This window comes from Eleutherodactylus coqui, chromosome 1 (assembly GCF_035609145.1).
Source record: "Eleutherodactylus coqui strain aEleCoq1 chromosome 1, aEleCoq1.hap1, whole genome shotgun sequence".
NCBI lineage: Eukaryota > Metazoa > Chordata > Amphibia > Anura > Eleutherodactylidae > Eleutherodactylus > Eleutherodactylus coqui.
The window spans coordinates 241,868,690-241,891,790 of NC_089837.1; the positions used below are offsets into that span (position 1 = coordinate 241,868,690).

Consider the following 23,101-nt stretch of genomic DNA (forward strand, 5'->3'; position numbering starts at 1 on the left):
ACAGCGTGAGTACTATGTAGGCAGTGATGAGCTTGTTACAAACTTTTACATGAAGAGATTCAGGATTGTGGCGACGAACACAACCACTTAAATGCTGAGGTCTGTGATTGGCTCCATTGGCCTGTGTCCTCCTGTAAACAGGCTGAATGCAGTCTGTTAATAGCATGTCAAAGGGGAGACTGGCAGCTGCAGCGCTGAATTTAGCGGGGATTCGGGAAAGGTGAGAATTGGATTATTTTATTATGTTTACAAAACAAGGATTCACAAAGAATATTAACTTCAATAATTGCTTTAATGCACATTATGTTTAAAGAATGCTTACACATAAAATTATAGAATAACTTTTGATCCAAATATAATTTAATATTTAAATAATGTCATTATTTTATTTGATTTGCTATGCTAGTCTACAGTGAGCGTATAATAGAGCAACTGATAATATGCTAACAAATCGGAGGTAAATGTTATGGAAAACACACTTATACAACTGTTCTCCTATTTTACAACATGACATTGATTGCTAAAATTCAAGTCAAAACAAAGCTAAGTAATTTGTAGGCATTTTCTCTGTATTCAGAATGAGTTTACCTTGATTGCAAATGTAGAACAGATGCATAAAAGTCACAAAACACAGACCTGCTGTGCAGCAATAAAAATCCTTCATGAACAAAATGCTATCAAGGATAGCCTATAGTATATATTATTGTAAACTATTCTTTATGCCAATAACTCTCACCCCTGTACTGTCAGCTTGTGAGCTATGAATTCCAGACAGTTATCACAATCCTGCAGAGGTATTGTTCCATCTCTCTTATTTGCATATTACCCAGAGGAGCACAAATGGCCTTCTAGGTGCTCACCCTCAGAAAATAAGATAGCGTTCCTGAGCCATATCACAAGCCTCTCGCTAGCAAAGCCAGAAACCTACTACACACTGATGAGGGGCAAAAAACCTGAATCGGCTGTCTGTGTATGGACGCTGGCTTGGCTTTCAATTCCCAGTCATTGTTACATGGCTTGTATAAAGAGTCTAACATTGACTTGCAGGAATGCTGCCTTCCAATAGGTGGTGCTGCAGAGGTATTGTTCCATCTCCCTTATTTGCATAATTCCTATAATTATAACACATAATATGCATCCATCACAGATTCTTGCCTATTTGCACATTTGTGTATTAGACTTTTTTGGATTTCAGTAGGGCTCTTTATTAGAATACTCACACCATGATATTATCCTCTGAATTAAAAAAAGAACAATTGCAAAATCCAAAACTTTTTTTTTACCTTATTTGACTGTCTACATATATCCTATCATATGTCATAAAAAGTCAGCGCATTCTAGAGAACAGAATTTGTAAATTTCAAAGTCTAAAACCATTATATGCATCAATTATAGCTCTGCTATTATGTGGCAGAGGAACCACTGAACCCCCTTCAAGCACCAGTGGCGGCAAATTCCCAATACCCCTTCATATTTATATCCTTGAATCTAAGTCTATAAAATTCTTTAATAATATGCAATGTGACAGATCTTATACATATATTCTTAGTGCCTAAATTATAAAATCAAGAACAGTAGCAGAGAGAAGACATAGAAAATATACAGTCACACTGTTTAACAAATTAGACTCAAGGTGATTGATCCTTTGGAGCACTATAATGGTAGCCATCAGTAGTTGTCAAGTATCCAGCACTGATAAAATGTGCGGGAGACAGGTAAGGCCTTTCATTCTAGAATAGACCAAAACCATAGCCTTTATCGACGTGATCTTCACATGTATACCAGAAGATCTTTTTGAGTAGATTTCTTCCTTAAATAAATATATTTATAAAGTGAATGGCATGAGAACAGTAAAACTTTATTTGGTCTTCTGCTTTTCTGTGGTAGATTATTAGTAAACAAGAAATGTAGCTTTTACAACCCCATATAATGAGGATTTTTGATACATGTACAACTCAACCTACTTTTCCATACATATAGAGAATTACGAATCAGGTACATAAAACTAACCATATAATTTTAGATATTGTTGGCCATCGCAAAGCTTCATCTATCTGGTGAGAGGAATCTTGGCCTATCTGCAGCCATGTAGTTAGCAAGATGACAAGATACGGCTCGTCTCTACTTCCCTGGGTCTCTCTGTTGCATGGTTCCAGTTGCTGACAAAGCAAGTGAGAGTAGCCATCTGGAACTGCTATAAACCCAGTCCCATGTCTTCTGTCATATATTGGGGACTATCCTGGGGACTGTGACCTGAGCATTCAACTACAAAAGTCCATAGCTTCTTGTAGGGGTTGAGGGTGAAGAACAGAGAACTCCTTAAACTCTGCACCTCTGGTTAATCTGCGCCAACCCATTTACAGTTTCCTTAACTCCAACTTGCTCTCACTATACTCTATGGAATTTTGTGACTCTGTCAAGAAAACATTCCACTTACATACTCGCTGCCAACTGGCCAGAACCTGGCATCCTGGTACACCCTAGACTAGAATCTTTAGGAAGTGGAACAGATAGTTTGTTAGGCCCACAGCTGTTCCTCTGCACTCCACCATAAATATACATATTCCGCTTGCCTTAGTATGCATGTTATAATGGGGAGAAGAGAATAAGTCACCGCTAGACATCTCCAGCAATTCTTTATTTTCCAAACAAACATAAAATTCTTCCTTCCTTTGACTTCTGCCACTGGAGGAGAGTTAGAAAACCTTCATGACAAGCTTTAGATTGGAGCAGTATATCAGAAATTTCAGGCTCAGGTATTCTCTATGTTAATGGAATCTCTGCTGAATATCTAGTAATTAGCAAAAAGTTAAGAATATTTTTTGAAGACGGAATGGGAGTGTTGAAAATATAGCCCAGCCTTCAAAATATATTTATGTGCCATATGTTGTGACGCTAACATCATGATAGTGAATAAATATGCACATAAAGGATACGTTTTGCTTTAACCTTCTGTAAATTCTAAATGTCTACAGCAGTATGTCTCCTCAGTGCTTATATCATATGAAAGTGCTATTTTTTCCACATAGACCTTTTAATGTCATGTGAATAATTTCTTCAGGTAGTAATGTCAAGGAGTTGCTGAAATGATACTGATTTTGATTGTCCTTCAATAGTAAAATATTTTATATCCTTTTTAGTATTAGTCACTTAAGGAAAATATAAATCAAGTCTCATGGATTTTCCTTCTATTTAATTGTAAATTCTATCTTGTCGCAAAAGCATTTGCATCATCATAAGATGTAGATTCCGTTTCAAAATAATCCTCAAGCTTCCACTGTAAGGTCTCAAAGGTTGGTCGATTCTCTGGCTTTGCATTCCAACATTCCAACATGATGTTATAAAGGTCCTGAGGACAGTTGAAGGGTTTAGGTATCCTATAGCCTTTTTCGAGTCTTTCTAATGCCTGCTTTCCATTCATGCCTACACAAGAGAATAAAAAAGGTTAGAAATAATCCATGCAATTTTCAAATTTACATAAGGGAATCATTTCCATCAACATGCACTGTGGGATTCCTTTAAGTACATGATGACCTTGTCTTTTCAGTTAAAGTAAAGAGACCTTGATCAGCAATTAAAAAACATGAAATTGCTCAGCTGGAGAAACTGCAGGTAAACCATATTTGTAATTGCTCTCTGCATGCTGGGTTTCTTATTAAAGAATTTCAAAGGAAAGTGAAATTTACAGCAATATGTTAGGAATGTTTTATTTTAATAATAGATGGATAATTTCAATTAAATGAAAATGTGATCTCATCATTGTCTGCTCTTTCGCTTTTATGAGCTACCAGTTATTAACATTCATGCAAAAGAACAACAATGTTAAACATTTCCTCCTACTAGGCAATCAGTATTTCTATTTAATTCTATTCATTTACACTCTTCATATTATTGTCTTAAAGGGGTTGTCCCGTGATAGCAAGCGGTGTTAAGCACTTCTGTATGGCCATAATAATGCACTTTGTAATATACATCGTGCATTAAATATGAGCCATACAGAAGTTATACACTTACCCCTCCGGTGCTGGCGTCCCCGTCTCCATGGCGCCGACCAAAGCCGCCTTCTGCCGGGATTAGACGCACTTGCGCTGTCTGCCCTCTTCTGTCCAGCTCTGGCGACCTCTGCAGCGCGAGCACGCCGGAGCCGGACAGAAGAGGGCAGACAGCGCAAGCGCGTCTAATCCAGGGAGAATGCAGCTTTAGTCGGCGCCATGGAGACGGGGACGCCAGCACCGGAGGGGGTAAGTGTATAACTTCTGTATGGCCAATATTTAATGCACGATGTATATTACAAAGTGCATTAATATGGCCATACAGAAGTGCTTAACCCCACTTGCTATCACGGGACAACCCCTTTAATTTACAGATGCATTCTTCCTTACCTTTTTTCCAGGTTCAATGTATCATGTAGAGCCAGATTAAAGATGACCAGATTAAAAAAAAAAGGTCAGGAGATGTCTATGCTATGTGTCCATTAGTGGCGACCCAGTGGTTGTAATGTGAATTGCTGATTGTTGAGGGGTTTGCTAGCAAGTTGTGATAATGTATTCGATATGTATAATGAAAAATTAGAGTCCTTAATAAAATCCATGGAAAAGTAAAGGTAGACACATTTGTATTTGTATGGCTCTATTTATATCAAATTTGGAACCTGGAGGCTGAAGGAATTTTGATGCATGCTTCCAATGGAAGGCTGCAATGTATCCTTATATACAAGCATACAACGGTATATGTTACCATATAGTCCCTCTACTCCCCCATCCCAGCTGGACAAGTGCAGTACCCGGAGGAACACCTTCCTCCCTCTTTTCTTCCTGGACTAGCTTCAATGATGTAACTGTCCATATATGGAAAGTTACATTATGGGAGCACCCCTAGAGAACTTCAGTAACAGCTCAGTATACTGCTTCTCCAGCAGTCAAGGTGTATAATGAAAGCAGCCGGGAAAGGGGATGATGAAAGGAGCTGCAGGAGGGATAATCAAATCAAAGAGGGAAAATGATAGAAGCCATGGGGGCTAATGAAAATAGCAAGAGGGCAGGGAAAATAATTAATGGGACTAAGAAAATGTTACAGGAGCTTCTATGAAGAATGAAGAAAAGAGCCATTGCTGTGATAATGAAAGGAGCCTCTGAGGAGATATCATGGGAGCCACCAGGTGATTGCCGTTAGGGGAAGAAGGAAAGGAGCTACAGAAGGGATGATATCAATAGACATGAAGGACATGATATGGGAGTCGCTGGGGAATAAAGAGGGGAGTGTGGGGGGGGGAGAGATTCTGGGGGGATCAAGAAGGCACCCACAGCATTTAAAGAAAGGAGTTGTGAGAGTGGAGAGTGACAATGAAAGGAACTGCAAAGGAAAATGATGACAGGTGCCAATGAGCAGATGATAGAGGAGCTGCTGAGCGGTGATGATGAAGAGGCTGCAGTGAGTAGCTGATGGAGCGAGCTACCTGAGGTATCTGTTGAGACCAGTCCCTCATGTCACATTTGTCATCAATAGGGTATTATGGTCTCTATTAAGTTATTACATTTTGAACAGGACACTGCAGGATAGAATATCATAGTCTACCATTTTGGGGGGATTATACTTACGTTTACTAGGCAGAAGGAGGTCAAAAGTAAGCTCTTTTGGCCTCCGTTAGACCAATGAAGCTCTATGGACATGTTTAGCATGTACATTGGCTTTCCTGACATATATATTTTAAATTTTGCAGAAGCATGATGTGAGCAGAGCCTGAGGAATCTTTCACATGGCCAGAGGCGTTTTTACGTGTGCCCGCCGATGCCATAAAAGCACGTGAACGGGTGCACAAATCTAAAGTTTGTGCACCCATTCAGATGCCACGGGCCTGGCGCATGTACACCAAGGCCGTAATGCCATTGGGCGGGGCTGTCTCCACCTTCCCTTCCCCTCGCCATCTGACCTCCTCTCTCCTCCCCTTCGGCTGTTTGCAATGGAAGACGGTGGGACAGGGCGTAGCTAAGCTCCCTCCCTACCCCTTGTCCTCAGCCAGCAATGGGAGGGGGTGGAGCAGGGCAGAGCTTAGCTCCACCCCGCCCCATCCCATTGCAAACAGCCAAAGGGGATGAGAGAAGGGGAGGGAGTTTAGCAGTCACACTGCTAAACTTCCTTCCACCTCACTTCTGCGGCCGCTGTTATTGGCCCCTACAGGAGTCTATGCAGCAGCTGATGTATTACGGGCAGAAAGATAGTTCCAGGACTATCTTTCCTGCCCGGCGTAAAAGCGCTTGGTGCTATATTGGCCATCCGGGAGCTTTTATACCGCGGGAATACTTCTGTGTGATCTGATGCATTGGAATCCAATGCATCAGATGGTAGCATATATCAGCCGACCGTGAAAACGGCGGCCAATATACGCTTATGTGAATAAGCCCTAATCTAGTTATAATTTGTGACAGAAATAAAATAGGTCACAAACATACAGTAAGTTAATATAGAACTAATACTTGAAATCACTTTAATTTTTCTTTTGTAATATTTGCCTCCATATGTTTCTCCCCATATTTTGCAGTGAGCTGAATCTTAGTATGTTTGATTTCACCTTTTTTCTTCTGGTACAGAGCTTTGTGTTTTAATTTTTTTATAAATAACCTTAGGCCCAAATATAGTTTTGCTGAATCACCAACTAGCTAAATGTATACGATAGAGAAATTATTAGACATTAAATTATTTTATTACCCGTATAAGTAGGTTTATGGAATGAAGATCCTCAAAAGGAGAGATAGAAATCTAGTATGGAGTGACTGGCATGGTCAACAAGTGTAAGAATTGAATCAAAATTTGTCTTCAATAGTCAATGATAAAGATTTGTGATCTAACAACCATGGTACGTACACATGCTTATCTTTTTAAAGCCCTGTGCTTTGCCCTGAATGGGTGCTTCCTTGACAATGGGAATACAACCAAAGGTAAACAGAGAGTGGAGATGAGATTTTTATGGGGGTGTTGAGAATTCAGGACTAGTGCATTCCAAATAATGGAATGTTTGCAAAGATTAATGAGTTTCGATATAGAACACACTGATCCACCAATGTTTATCTTGGGAGGACCCATTTAATTGACTTGACAGTTAGAAATTTATCAATGTTATATGCAGTTAAAAGCAGTTAGTCTGACAGTTATTACATAACAATGGGAAGCATACAATTTTATGGGTGGTAGTGTCAGAATTGCAAAGGAACTTACCAGGATATGGCATCTTTCCATAAGTTGCTATTTCTAAAAGAAGAATACCAAATGACCAAACATCAGACTTAACACTGAATTTGCGGTTTCGGATTGCTTCTGGTGCCGTCCATTTTAGAGGAAGCCTTGTATCCTTTGTGGCCTGGTAAACATCATCATTATCCTTTAAAAGAAATCAAGAGTTAGAAAGGCATGCAATGAAGTTTGGAACTTCCAAAGATTAGAAACTTAAATAAGGGTGTACAGAATCAGTTATCCAAATGAGCTTTCTTCCTAAAGTAAGAAAACTCTCTGAAACTATCTATAGGTAGCTACCCTGTAAGCTAATGTCCAACCCACGAAAGCACCTTAAAAATGACTTTGGATTTTAGCCATACCAGAATCTCCTCTAACAGGAGAAGACACCCATCTGTAACTATTCAAACTTGCAGAGTCCACCAGTACGCATAGAGAGCTTTAAAGGCCAGGCAATGATTCCAGGGAAAAAATTAGATATAATTGACCCCTAACAGAATAAGCTACATAATGTATTTGAGATATGCCATTTTGTACTGATATAAATATCATACAAAAGATGTCAGAAAAATGTTACATTATGTTGGTAACACATTATCATGGAGCAAAATGCATAAAATATCACATCTATGAAGAAACAGAATGATTTACAGCTTTACCTGAAAAACTCTGGCAAGTCCAAAATCAGCCACCTTATATACACCATTTTCCCCAACAAGCACGTTTCTAGCAGCTAAATCTCTGTGAATGAAGTTTTGCCTTTCCAGATATGCCATTCCTGAGGCCACCTGTGCACCTATATCCACCTGTTGGGGTATCTTGATTGCTGCTCCATTATCATCTGAAATAAAGCATTAAATAAATAAGCAGTTGGTTATTACTATACCACAGAGAAGTAAGCAAAGCATTGTATCTTATAGAAAACACAGTTTTCTGCAACTTACACTTATAAGCTATTACTGACATTCATTTTATGACATGCAATCAATAAACCAATCTCTCATGTGTCATGCACACTTCCATATTATGGATCTGTAACATGGCACTCATAGCTTGCTGTGGTTATATTGTACTTCCGATATGTAGTAAAAGCAAATGGATCACAAGGCCTGTTAAGGTAAGGAACAAATACTGTGCAACTACTTTGAGATCATGAGTTTCCATTTTTGACTGGAATTTTCCTGTAATGTTCTGCACCGTATATTACCAGCTGTGCAATCACTGAGTAGCAGCTGGACACCCTACAGAAAGGCAGATGTGGATCTAAATGCATGCTATTTATATAATGTAGACGCTGTGATTACTGATTATGTATTATTGCGTACAATACAGGTAGCAATGTAATTAATGAGATGATCTATGCGTTGAATCTAACTACACCCACTTCTACTGTGATACAGACAGCAGCACAGAGACAAACAGGTTAAGTCCCCTAGGTACAACCACTCGGAGACAGGTTGATAAGCAATAATTAACTTAATTATCAATTATCATGCTAAAAAAAAGGCAAGACCAAGACACAGACACAGTGTAAGGGCTCCTTCACACGAGCGTATGCGTTTTCACGTTTGCTCGCGCAGTGCATTCGCATGAATGGACAATTTTCCGTGATCAAGTCCCGAGCTTAATTTGTGTTTTCTTGTCCATTCATATGGCTGGGTGCGAAGTTTTAGTGAAGAAATACCTCACAGCCAAAAAATCCCTCGCTCGCCATAAATCCTCAGAATGACTTCAGATGCCTAAATAGAGGCACCTGTAAGCTTTTTGCAGCATTGGATGCTGCTAAACTCTTTCCCCTCCCTTTTTCCCCAGCTCCCATAGGAGTCCATGTGAGCCGCCAGCCTACATCTGTTGAAAGATATAACCAGAACTATTTTTTTACCCAGTGTATAATAGCGATGCAAGATTTCAGTCACGTATCTTCTATTTTTTACAGTGCAACGTCTCTATGTGCCGCAAATTCGCCTATGTGAACAAATGCATTGGAAACCAATGCCTCAGATGGTCGCGTATATTGGCCACGCGTGAAAGCGCGGTTACATAGCTGTGTATCTACGCTTGTGTGAATAATCCCTAATGTAAATAAGATGTGTTTATTAAAGGATGGACAAGTAATGCTGCCTATGGACTCCAGGTAATGGAAATTTCAGGTAAGCACATTTACACTTTCCTGATTGCCATACAGCAGCACAGAAAGAAATGAGATTCAATAAGCAATAAGTTCTACATTGGTGGGATAAAAGACAGATTTTGTAGCACTTTCTAGCCAAAGATGGAACCCTCTACTGCCAGTAGTGATTGATAAAGGTTGTGTTGGTGCTGACAGCTGGTGACTCTATCAATCTGGTCCAGTGGGATATGTTCCTTTTTTGTCTAAGATGTCGCTGTAGCGCTTGTGAAATGAGCTCCAATTTTCAGTGCAGAAGGTCAATCTAAAATGTCATAGAATTTTTTTGCAATTGTTGCTCAGACCCATCTTGCCAATGTAGCCTCACTAGCATTTGGCCCTTTATTATAGCTGTAATGTTGTAGAAAAGGGACCCATGATTTCCTAAATGAACAGGCTCTGCATCTGTAACATCTAAAGAATGATTGATTTTTATCTTTAGCTTCATTTTGTGGATCTGAAGAGAAGACTGGCAAGCAAATTTCCTGATTAATATTAACTTGCATAGCCACTAGAGATGAGCGAGCACGCTCGGTAAGGTCAGTTACTCGAGCGAGCATCGCACTTCTCGAGTAACTGCCTTCTCGTCCGAGTATGCTCCGGGGGGGGGGGGGGCGGCGGGGGAGAGTGGAGGGGAGCGGAGAGTGAAAGAGATCTTCACTCTCCGCTCACCCTCGCCAGCCCCCACGCACACTTGGACGAGAAGGCATTTACTCGAGAAGAGCGATGCTCGCTTGAGTAACTGACCTTACTGAGCGTGCTCACTCATCTCTAATAGCCACCTTGGGCATAAATCCTGATAAAGTGAGGAGTATACGGAAGCCCCCCATATCCCTGTAGTGATCTTTGTATGATAGGGTCTGCGATTCATTGCAATGTCTAGCAAACATATTATAGCCTATGTAATGTGGTTTATTGCTCCTCCCTGACCTTCTCCCCAAAAATGTCTCTCCTTACCCGGCTTCCAGTGTCTCTGGCAAGAACCAAAGCAAGTGCACTCAGATTCTTTCTCCTAGCCATGCGTCAACTTATCCCTAAGCTATGGAAATCAACATCAGCCCCCACACGACTGCTATGACTAGAAGCATTAGATAATATAACGCATATGGAGCTTGGGCTGCTGACGAGAAGAAACATACAAGCTTCTCCAATAAATGGCCAGCGTGAATAATATTCCATTCTTCAGCCTGCTTGGACACCTCATTGTAACTACATATCCACAAAATCTACTTTATTATCTGCTTAATAAAATCATCACTATATGTAGAATAGGGCCTTTTGGCTGTAGGGCATACCCCTTCCTATCACTTCCCCTTATTCTTCCCTCCTTGTTATCCCTTCCCTGTTGATATAGTTAAGGTTTGAGTATGTCTAGTGATTGCACAGACTTAGGGTGCGTTCACACGAGCGTAGGCGTATTTACGTTCGCACGAGCGCAGCGTATAATCGCCGGAAAGAACGTTTTTCGCCGATCACGACCAGAGCTAGAAAGCGTATTTTCGTTTGTTCCTACTTTTCGTCCATCGAATATGCGTTGGCACGTATTTCGGTCGCATATGTTCCGGGTTTTTTTCGGGTTGCCGTTTTTACGCGCCGTAAAATCGCCCGTGCGAACGAATACATTGGAAAACAATGCCTCAGATGGTCACATTTATACGATTGGGCGCAAAAACGCGCCGTTTATGTGCTCGTGTGAACGCACCCTTAGTTTTCCTATGACTATTTATATAGATTAAAACACAAGAATTAACGAGCTTGAGTTAGAAAAAAAGGAAATGTATGATTCTGCTGTAAAACATATTTTGAATGTAAACCCTTTCCCATTGTATCCTACAGTTCTTAAATAAAATACTTTGGAACCATAAAAATCAATTTTACTTATAAACTCAAGGCACAGTGATGCGCACTAAATTTGTGCTAAGCTACGCCAACCTTTTTATGGGGGTCTTTGAAGATAGGATTAAAGACCCCTGCATAATATTTTATAAAAGATACATTGATGATATTTTATTGATTTAGAAAGGGGATTTAACGGATTTAGATGTTTTTATTGAAAATCTAAATGACATTAACTGGGGCCTTGCATTTACTGGCACCTCTGACCCCACTGGTGTTGTGTTTTTAGACTTAAGAGTTTTATATCCATGATGGACATATTCAGACTGAAACTCATTTTAAAACTATCGACTCCAACAGTTATCTTGACTTTTTGAGCTGCCATGCAAAGAATTGGAAAACGAATATCCCTTAAGGCCAATTCAAGCGGATAAAGAGAAACTGTTCCTCTATTTGAACTTATAGGGAACAAGCTAAAACTCTCAAAACCCCTTTTAAAGATAAAAGCTATCCAATGGCGCTTATTTGGTCTTCACATATAAGAGTCCTTAAAGAGAACCACCAATAAAGAAAAAAGTTTCAATAAGGAAGATTTTAATCGAAAAATTAGTTTTACAACTTAAATTCACAACATGCTTTTCTAAAAAATATTTTAACTAAAAATTGGTGAATCCTTAAGGGTGCTTTCACACTTGCGATCAGGATATTGCTGAGTTTTTGTAACGCAAATGTCAATAGAACTTTCTAATGTTAAAAGCGTATCGCACAAAAATAGCAAGTTTGTGCTTTGCGATTTTTGTGCGATGTGTTTTTAACATTAGAAAGTCCTATTGAAACGCAGCGTTAGAAAAAACGCTGCGATATCGCAGTTGGACCTTAAATAGGAATAGGACCTTAAAAAATATTTTGGCACCTTCATGCCCCTGTCTTAAATTCATAACAAGATCCCATTAAGCTGAAGCAATTTTTAAACTGCGGAGTAGGTTATATGATCTACCTAATTGAGTGCCCCTGTGGCCTCAAATACGTAGAAAGAACAATTATTGCCTAAGAACTAGGGTTAGTAAACTCTGTTCAAATATTTCTAATGGGTATCTAAAGCACAGTATATCCAGACACTTCATGCAATTTCTTGATAAGAACATGACTAAACTTCGAATCACACCATTGGGAACTGTGAAATCAGCAATTTTTTTCTTGTTTGAAAACCAAAGAAATGTTGTGCATTTTTAGATTAAATACCCTAGTCCCAAATGGTCTTAATGAGATTTTAGAGAAATTATAATTTATTGGTGTTTATTTTTCTATATATCTCTTTTTATATTTTATATTAGTATATGTCTTTTACCCTCCTTTTTTATCAAATCCCCCTTAGATGTATCTCCTTCAGCATTTTAATTTTTTGTCCAAAACTAATTTTATTTTGGAGATTATTGTTATTTATTCCTCTATGTATTCATTTAGTTCCCTTATTTCTCTATTTAACTTATTACTCAATACTGTTCAATCTAATACATGTTTTTATTCCTCCCATATAACCATTAATTTGTATTTTTATCATTTCTATTTACTGTTTTTTAATTTGAGTATATTTTTCATATTAAAGTTTATTTTTTATGGTGGTCCTTCCCATTAATGCGTCCCTATTGGAACTAGATTGAGTTAATAATTCGAGATGTAGCTGATAGCACGTTTTGTCTACTTTCAGAGTATGTATTTATGTCTAGATCTTCGGCAAATTACAGACCCTCAAAAACCAACCTTATCACACATCTCATTTCGGCTGCAAAATTATTAATTCCATTAATGTGGCTACAACCCCTAGCACCTACAATCACTCAATGGTTATCCAAGGTAAATGAGATTTGTAGGTTTGAAGAGCTTACGAGTTGATCAAATAGATCTCATGGGAAATTCAAAACTATTTGGGGTCCTTGGATGAGCAGCTCCTATTCATCTGTTAAACACGTCCAAGATGGGACCAACGTATAATCAAACAGCTTTGTATGGTTTCTGTAATTTTTTTTTTGTATCCTTACAACTAGTTCCTTGCCAAATTAGCTAAACTCTTGGATATGTATCTTACAGTACTATTAGATTTCATATGGATCTCCTCTTACTTTTCCTTCCCTCCCAACCTTACGCCCCTCTCTACCCCTCCCCCCCAACCCTGTTCTCTACCACCCCAATCTCTTCTTCCTAACTACAAAAAAGTTTATTTTGTAATTCTCAGTTAAGAAAATGAACAAGTGTGTACTTATAATGCCTACTATTGTATTTCATCTGCATACTTGTTGTTTTTCAACAATAAAAAAATTTTTTATAATAAAAGTTTATTTTTTTTAAATTAACTCAAAGTAACCTCGCTATATATATTATATATATATATATATATATATATATATATATATATATTTATAGATCCAATCAAGATTACTGTTCTCTGTCTATGTTCAATTGTTCTTAGTTTCATCTGTTCATTGTTGATAAAGTTATTCACTTCAAATTCAACATGCTCTCTCTTGGAGACGACCTTGCACAACTCTGTGGTAACATGCATACCCATGTTGCCATTGTGTGGCGGTGCATGCCTCCCTTTCTTTCCCTTAGCTACTGGAGCATAAACTTGTGTTCCAGTGGAGTTGCGGTGCGAGACTTCCGCCTTCGGCTCTCTCTGACAGACCCCACAGCGATGACTCCCTCATTATCATTCACTTTATATATGCCTCTCTCTATGTGCATCCATATCTGTGTGAAAAAGGTGTATGTGAAACACCAAACACATTGCATCCCCTGTATATGTGGTCCTGTACTGATTAAAGTCTTACATCCATTATTGGACTCCTTTTGGTTCCCTGGACATGCCTTTGGGGGGTGGGTACACTATCACACATCCCTCTACTCAGAAAGTGTAACTGCCTTTATTTGTAATTGCCCACATTTATGAGTGCAGAATTTTTTTTTCTCATTTTTATATTGTTTTCTTTATACACCAATTCTTCATTCAGAGTTTTTGAATCTTCCTGCCACTCTCCTGGATATTCTGGGTGCCCTGTAGACATAATAAGTTGTGCATCATTCACCAATAAAGACCACAGGTGCGACAGCTGCTACCCTTCCAAAGTCCAGCTGTCTACACCAATTGAGTCCTCTTTCTTAACATTTATAACATTTATTTTTATCTGAGGCACTGTCCTTTTCATTCTATCTTTATTCCCGAAGACATCGGATATCAGTGGAACTGGAGGAAACACATCTACAAATTTATTTTTCTAGCTGATCAAAAGTCTGTCCAGTTCCAGAGCTTCAGGGAAGGGGTAGAGGAAACAGCACCAGTTCACCCTGGTGTTTTCCACTGTTGCCATGGCATCTAGGTCTGGACTGCCCATCATCCTCATCATCTGGTGAAAAACGAAGTTTGAAGCTCCATTTTCCCTGTAGAATCTCTCTGCAACTGAGATGATCTTCTTTGGTGTATAAAGTGCCTCTTATATGGATGGCGGAGATCCCTATGAGAATGTTTTCTACCCATTTAATTAACATTTTGCCCATGTGTCGACTTCTGGTTCCTTCTTGTTTGTTGATTTAAGAGTCTGTTGGCATATTGTCAGTTTGTACTGACACCTGATCATTTTGAAGATGAATCAATGCCAATCTGCCATCAGCTTCTTCATGCTTGAGGATAGAGACTTGTATTTTCCCTCTCCATTTCCTCTATATCCATATATTGCCTACATGGGGACCCCAGCCCCAAGAAGAGGCATCTGTCTTGAGGCGTTTCTGAGACTAAGGACCCAGGTTTCTTCTCTGGAGAAGGTAATTGTGACAGCCACCGTTTTAGATCTTGACAGGTGGAAGAATGAAGAGGAATGGACTTATCCAGAGAACTGTGGTATATGTCTCATGACAAAAGGATGTTTCTTCGTGGCGCTCTGATATGAGCCTTTGCTTGGGAAACAGTGTCTATTGCTGATGCTAAAAGGCCCAACACTCTTTTGGCACCTCTATTTCTAACTCTGTGTGACAGAAGATGCTTCACCAATTTCTGTATGGAAAGTATCCTCTCTGGGAAAAACTTTACTCGTAAATTCTGAGAGCCTAGAATAAAACCCAGGAACTTCTTCTGTTGAGAGAGTAAACAGTTGTGGATTCTTGGAGCTGACTAAAATTCAATGTTCCTGTAAGCTCTGGATGGTCAGTTGTAGATACTATCAAAGCTGTTGGTGAGCAGGAGCTTTTATCAGATAGTTTTTGAGATATGGAATCACATAGATTCCTTTCATCCTGAGTGCCGAAGTTAAGACTACTATTATTTTTGTGAATCCTCTTGTTATGGTAACCCAGGCATCTGAGGTTTGTTTTTCTTTTAGACACTTTCATAAATCTGCCCACTGTGTCTGTGTCTAGGTCCTGCCTATATTGGAGCATGCTTATGGATAATAAAATTAATTATTGCTTATTAACCTTTATACGTGTGGTTTTATCTAGAGGACTTAACCTCTGTCCTGCCGGTCAGGATATATAAAATATATTATATATAATCTGTATCTAGATGAAGTGCCTATTTCATGGAATATTGCTCTTTACAGTGCACAGATCAGTTTATATTCAACAGATCAGACCTAACCATAAAATCGACAATAACTAATCCATGACAAGCAATCAGCTGTTTTTATTATTGGGATAGCACTTTTCATTTGAGCTGTAAGTAATTGGTATTCTGCTAATAGCCAAAGTTTTGTTATTGCCAAAGTAATTCATTAAATTTCTCTAACTTTTCTTTCCTGAAACAGCAATATTTCACATCCTTGTCTGGTACAAAGCAATACAATTTCAACCAGGAACAAATGCATCCACATTTTTCAAGGTAAAGAGACTTTACTGTTACTGTGAACTTGCTGAACTGCAGTCCTCTTGTACTTGTGCTATAATTAATAGGGCTTTTCAGCAACAATTATTCTTTATTGGTTTGACCTTTTTAATTTAATAGACTCCAATTTTTTCAGTGTCAGTGACCAAATAAGCCAATGTGCACTGCACATCACAAGAGATCTGTTAAAATCTTCTTAACAACATACATTAATTGGAAAGATGAACACAAGAGCCTAGATGAGAAATAATCCCTGAAAACTAATATGCACAGATTACAGAAGAAGTGTCTTTATAATGGAATCCACGCACAGTATGATTCTTCATCCGATGCACTGGTCAAGCCCATGTGTTGGAAGCTGAGTTCAGGCAACCCAATAACTCTCGACAAGATGGAGTTTTTGTTGGTTTTTTTTTTTTTGCTTAGCCAATTAAAACTTTTTTTGAGAGAATCAGTATACAGATTCAGGAGATTTGAGAAAGGGGGTTTGTTATTTTGGAGAAGGAAAAGGTAATGAATACAATTTGAATTATATCAGTAAACACAAAAAATTATAGTCCAATTCCACAATCTAGCTAGCCTTAGCACCTTTCTGCACCATCGTGTGTGGGTCATTTCCGCATTATGCTGTAAATATGTCACCATAATGATGCCATCTTGGCAGTCTCCACAAGGAGGAACAGTATCCAACCAGACCACATCAAAGGTTGTTCACCTAGCCAAACAGAACTCTTCTCTGTATTGCTGAGGGGCATGAACCCCAAAACAGTTGTCTGTAGATGGAAGTCTTTTCCTAGTGGTGAAAACTCTCGTTTGGCTTATATCCTTAGTAGTGGTGTGCTGCCAATATAGGCAAACCATGGAACTGCTATAGGGCCTGTGGGACAGGGGCACCTAGGGCCAAATGCCCGATCAATGAAAACGAATGGAGACATTCACTTGTATTATATAATGGACACACTTTTGGTGTCTTTTTAACAAGGCTTCTGTTTGATTCTGGTATATTTGGAGTAAAGGATTTGTGTAGTCAGCTACATTATTCTATACGCCAAATAAAATGGAAAAGAATGAAAATCTAGTAAAACATACACCAACGGGGCGTCTGATTTACAATACAAGTGAATGGCTCTATTCATGGGTTCCATCACAGTGCTGTTTTCTACACCTGTCACAGAACCCCCAAATGGGATCACACAGCATATTAAATAACAGTATGTGAATACTCCCTTATACTAAAGCTGAGCTGCTATTTAAACCTGCTGCATTATAGTTATGCTGCCTCTAATGCGTATTTTTTTCTGGGTGGGCGACCAATTCTAAATTTTTCTATGGGGCCCCATGACGTCTATGTATGCCCCTGATCCTTAGTCATGTTACAGGGTCTGTAAAAAGGTGAGACACTGAATTATTTCCTCCTTGTATACCTTTTTCCCAGAAAGCACTGCATGGCCTATAAGGGTCCCTAACCCATCTTGGCAGTTACCACAAGGAGAAATAGGACCCACAAGCCATACATCAGAGGCATCTTACCCATCCCAATAGAACCCGAAAACAGCTACCTGAGGATGGGTGTCTTTCCTTATTATTTGGCTTCTATCCATACTCCTGTAGCAAAGCCCAGTAAAAAGTCAGATATTGAATTATAAGGAAGCTGTCTTGCAATCGTTTGCTCTACAAAGGCAGTTTTCCATCTCCCATTTATATAGTAAACCAGCATTATTACTGAGTGGGGGCCTGTGAGGGGCTTTATTCTGAGTGGGGGCCTATATGGGGAATTATTACTGAGTGGGGGCCTATATGGATTATAATTACTGGAGGGTGTCATGATACTGCCAGCACACCTATGCTACTGTGGCTTTTATCCTGACTTGCTAGGGTTAATATCTTTGATCCTGTCTAGTTAGGTTAATTAGTCCTGCAGCTTTTAGCTGTAGTAGTGGCTAGTGATTGACAGCTCTGTCAGACAATCAGTTTCTTCCCACTCCTTGTATAACCCAGGTCTTCCTTGCTGGAAGTGCTGGTAATATTTCAGTGTTTCAGATCAAGTAAACTTGCTTCGTTCAGTATGCTCAGTATGTTGTCTGGCTCCTGCGTTCTGATTTGTCCCCTGTGTTTCTGTTTGTTTTGAATTCTGTATTCTCATCTTTTATTCATTGTCAGTTTCTGTTTGTCCCTGTTTTTCTGTACTCTGGTTTGCCTTTGACCTTGGACCTGTCCTTGTGGAAATAGTAGGTCATCCCTTTCGGGATAGGTGCTCCACTTCGAGGTGGGTTCTGTCGGAGAGGTTCAGAGTGCCACGTTCTTTTGTTTACCTCTTGGTTCTGTCAGCTTCTGTATCTAGCCACCTGTGTAGCAAGTAAACACGCCTGTCCTGATTGCTCCGGTACCTAATCATCTCTAGGTTTTGTCAGCAATCTAGGACAAACGTGACAGAGGGCCTGTGTAGGGCATTGTTACTGAGTGGGTCCTATATACATCATAATTATGGGTTGGGAGCTTGTGAGGTGCAATATTACTGGGTGGGGGTTTATATGAAGCATTATTATTGAGTGAGGGGACTTTTACTGTGTGTGGGGCACGAAAAGTGGAATTTACCATGTAAGGCCTACAGAGATGACAAAAAGGGGCATACTATTACTACTTTGGTCACCTCAAGGGGCATTACTACTATCTGAGGCACTATAAATTAGTGGAGATCATATAGAAGTTTGGAAAATGCTATATCCCTGACCAGGAGAAGTCATCATGACAGTCTGAGCCAGATGAAGAAAAAGGGAAAGTGAAAAACTCCAGACAGAGAAGACATCACTTGTGATTACTGTATATAACTGTACTGTAATTGTTTATACGGTATGCAAAATGCCTATTTAGGTCTAGTATATACTGCTATATAGTCACTCTGTGTGTGTATGTGGTGGTTTGGGATGGTAATATTGCTTTTTGTGTAGAGTTTTTTCCAGTAATATTGTGATGGCAATAAGTAGTCATGATCTGAGGGTATTATTTGGCCCGAATATGTAGTGTTGTTATTAGTAATATTGATCTTTTTGTATAGCTGTTAATTCAGTGACAGTATGTTGGTATTAATCACTATGAGGTGGTAATATTTGATAATGATGTAGCAGTATATTTTGGCCTTTATATAGTTTTATTATTGGTAATGATATAGTGGAATTTGTTCAGTGGCTGCATGGAGGTAATTATACACATTATACACACTGCTTACAGTGATACCGTATGTGTAGTTTATTTTTCTTTACTTCTACAAGTTAAAATAAGTTGGCCTTTTACTGTAATTTTTATTTAATTAAACTTTATTAATAGAGATGAGCGAACGTACTCGTTACGAGTACATACGCACCCGAGCACCGCCATTTTCGAGTACAGCAGTACTCGCGCGTAAAGATTCGGGGGGCGCCGTGGCGGCACGGGGGGTAGCAGTGGGGAGTGGGGGGGAGAGGGAGAGAGAGAGGGCTCCCCCCTGTTCCCCGCTGCTACCCCCCGCACCGCCGCGCCTCTCCCCGCCCCCCGGCGCCCCCCGAATCTTTACGCGCGAGTACTGAAGTACTCGAAAATGGCGGTACTCGGGTGCGTAAGTACTCATTACGAGTACGTTCGCTCATCTCTATTTATTAACAATTATCCTGTTATTTATTTAGACCCACAATGTGATCTTAGCTGTCGCAGTTTGGTCCTTGTCAAAGTCGGCCAGATTCTTCCACTGCTTCCAATACATCAACTTCAAGAACTGCCTGTTCACTTGCTGTCATCCTGATATTTAGTGCTTGGCTGGTGGAGGTTATTGTAATAGCCACAGAGTTTCTATTTTAATTGTGTATTAGCAAGCATTTACAGTATAACGCTATTAAGGTAAGAGGCACATTAAACAATAATTTAGCATACTGTGTGCATGTAATTCAGATTCATATTTCTCCAAACCATACAATTTAAATGACTTACTTTGTAGATATGTAAGCAAACTGCCATGTCTCATGAGCTCCGTTATAATATAGACTGGTTCTTCCAAGCTGCACACCGCATATAACTGGATAAGCTTTGGATGCCTTAGGCTCTTCATAAGTTGTGCCTCCCTTAAGAAGTCTTGGGGATTCATTGATCCTAAAGTACATGAAGAACAAAACATTTATTATTTAGGTCGTTTTCAGACAACTGTACATTAGCTCCATATTTGCTCCGTGATTTGCAGCATGTATCCATCCAGAGCTAATGTAAATCTACATATGTATTCACATGCGTGTATTTTTCATGTCCATTTTTTAAAATGCAACATGATCTATTTTCCTTTATATTGCCTATGTATTGCAATTATCTTCTATTGGGTATATACAGATCAGTATTTGCCCAGTAGAAAATAAAATATATGGAGGCAAATACTGATGAAATACTGATGACCTGCAGTTGTAGTGTCGCCTGCAACACGTCCGTAACAGGGATCTGTTACAATTCAGACATGTTACAATGCCCTCATATGAAATTGGCCTAATTCTGTTCTTATCTCACACAACCATGGGAGAATAAAAAATAGTGGGGGACATTTATATGCGTGGCAAGCTGTACATTGGTATTAATAGCTGATTGATGGGGCTGGGGAGCTCAGGCAGGCGGTGCACCCTCTTGGCTTTTTTACCAGGTGCATACTGGTTATGGGTTTTTGCAGTACAAAACTAATTTTGTTTGTGAAATTGTATGAAACAGTTTACAGCAATATTCACACACAGCATGCCAAGCAAAATTCCCAATCATTGTTTTAAAGACTTGTTTAAAGGGTCTGACATTGATTTGTAGGAATGCTGCCATCCAATAGGTGGCACTGCAGAGTTATTGTTCTATCTTCCTTATTTGCATATATTTCCCAGAGGAGCATGCATGGATTTATACGACTCCCCGCTCGCCTCATAGCTGTCTCCCCATCCCTTCTAGGTGCTCTCCTTAAGGAGAGACGTCACCCCTCCCGACCCACGTCACTTGCCTCTCAGCAGCCAAGCCAGAAACCTATTGCATTCTGATGAGGGGCAAAAACCCTGAAATAGCTGTTTGTGTATGTTTTTCAGGCTACAGTACCTGCAGAAATAGCTGTCACAGCCGCCGGCAGCACACTGCTGGGATCCGACAGCAGCGCAGAACAGTGAGTACAGTGAAGTGGGTGCAGGAAAAAGCTATGGCAGCCGGCGGCTGCACACTGTTGGGATCCAGCAGGGCCGCAGGACACTCCGTACTGTCATACATAGAGGCCTTTCAGCGATGTATCAGCATCTAACATACAGGAAACGCAGCACCTTTCAGGAATTTGCCCTATTAAGCCAATCGGGAGCTAGGGGTGTGACAGGGGCGTTCCTCCATGGAAGCCCTGTCAAACCCCTAGCGACACCTGGTGGCATCAAGATACACTAATACCGAGGTATTGTCCAATCTTCCCTATTTGCAAGCAAAATATATGACACACCAATATAAATCTGGTAGTTTCCATGTTGTATCTCTACATACCTGTTCTTAACATTTTAATAGCAACTGATATAGTATTGTTCCACAATCCTTCCCAAACTTCTCCAAACTGACCCTGCCCCAGCTTCTTCAAAAACTTCAAAGAGTTTCGGTCAATTTCCCAATGATCTGCAGTTTGAAAACACAAGTCTGGAGGCAGAGGAACTTCATTCTGGTTTCAATTCAAAAATAAAAATAATGTTTTTTAAGTTACTTATGTGTATAAATATAGACTAAAATATACACTTATTCTGTATTCTGTTTTGTATCAGTTTGATAATAGCTAATTGGAAGACAGCTACAGAAGTAATTGCTCCATAGATTTAACGGATTTAAAGAACCTCCTAATAATACATAAAAAGGTGCTCATTTCAGGATTGTTCAACCAACAGAGCTAAGAACAAACATCAAGTTCCTTGCATTTAGGATACAAATTCATCAGTAGACTATTGACTGCTATGTATGACCTTTGTACACAGTAGAGTGATGTACATGGGGTCTGCACACAGGCATACAGAGTCCCTAAGGCTCCATGTGCCATATGGTGCCTGTATATGTAATATGGTGAAACACGCTTCTGTATATGACCTGTGGGTGCCATGCTATGACTCCATACAACATATATACAGGAATAATAGGGCTCTTTGCATAAGGCCTAATCAGTGGGTTTCTAATCTGCACATGAACTCTAAACTATCAATCATTATGCCCTTAAAGACACTTTTTTTTCATTTTAAGATTTTCCACTCTGCTTTTTAAATAATCATAACTCTTCTACTTATCCTTTCCAAATTCTGCAATGTAACTTGTAAGTTTTGTTGTGGAATTTTCAGTGGCAAAATAAGATGTGTATTTCGGTGCATAATGCGAGCTAATTCCGGCCAGTGTGAATGCACCCTTATTATTCATCTACTTTACTCACAATAAGAAAAATATTAGGAAAACTGCTCATCCTGATCAGTTGTGCACTCCCCATAGAGAGAGATGACACCACTACTACTGTGTCTGTGATGAGACGAGTCCAACATTGAACTGCTTCTACTGCCTGACAGAACCATTTACAGGCATTTACCTGTTACCAACACTAGGGGGAGATTAGTACATACAGACTTTTACAGCTTCCTTTGTGTTCACGTGCACTCAGCTTCTCCCTCATTGTGGCTACAGGCTGCCATTAATTCCTGTGCTATGTGACGGGAGACCAGGAATTGAGAGCTGTGTGTAAAGGGTTACCAATGTATTCATGCTAGTTGACTGGTGCAAATACATTGAAAAATATGGGAGCAGATTTATGAATAGTGTCTAAATGAAAAACTGTCTCTGCTGCCCATTGCAACCAATTGGAGATCAGGTTTCATTTCATGTTCTGCTCTAGTAAATTGAAAGCTGCAATGGTAATGGTTGCTATGGGCAACAAAAAACCGATTTTATTTTTGACAGTTTTGATAACTGAGGCCCAACCTTTTTTACCTAAGCCAGATGAATTGACAGGGTTGATA

The 23,101-nt window shown here is 39.5% G+C and overlaps 1 protein-coding gene across 1 annotated transcript in view; it reads right to left on the reverse strand.

Moving 5' to 3' along the window:
* Window positions 1–251: 251 nt before the first annotated feature.
* FRK (fyn related Src family tyrosine kinase) overlaps window positions 252–23,101 on the reverse strand; it is a 65,961-nt gene continuing 43,111 nt past the window's right edge. The window contains exons 4-8 of the mRNA XM_066607236.1: window positions 21,606–21,774; window positions 20,061–20,219; window positions 7,887–8,068; window positions 7,213–7,375; window positions 252–3,423 (exon numbers count right to left, since the gene is read on the reverse strand). Of these exons, the coding sequence (XP_066463333.1) occupies window positions 3,206–3,423; window positions 7,213–7,375; window positions 7,887–8,068; window positions 20,061–20,219; window positions 21,606–21,774 (891 nt within the window). The 3' untranslated portion in view covers window positions 252–3,205. The remainder of the gene's footprint in view (window positions 3,424–7,212; window positions 7,376–7,886; window positions 8,069–20,060; window positions 20,220–21,605; window positions 21,775–23,101) is intronic.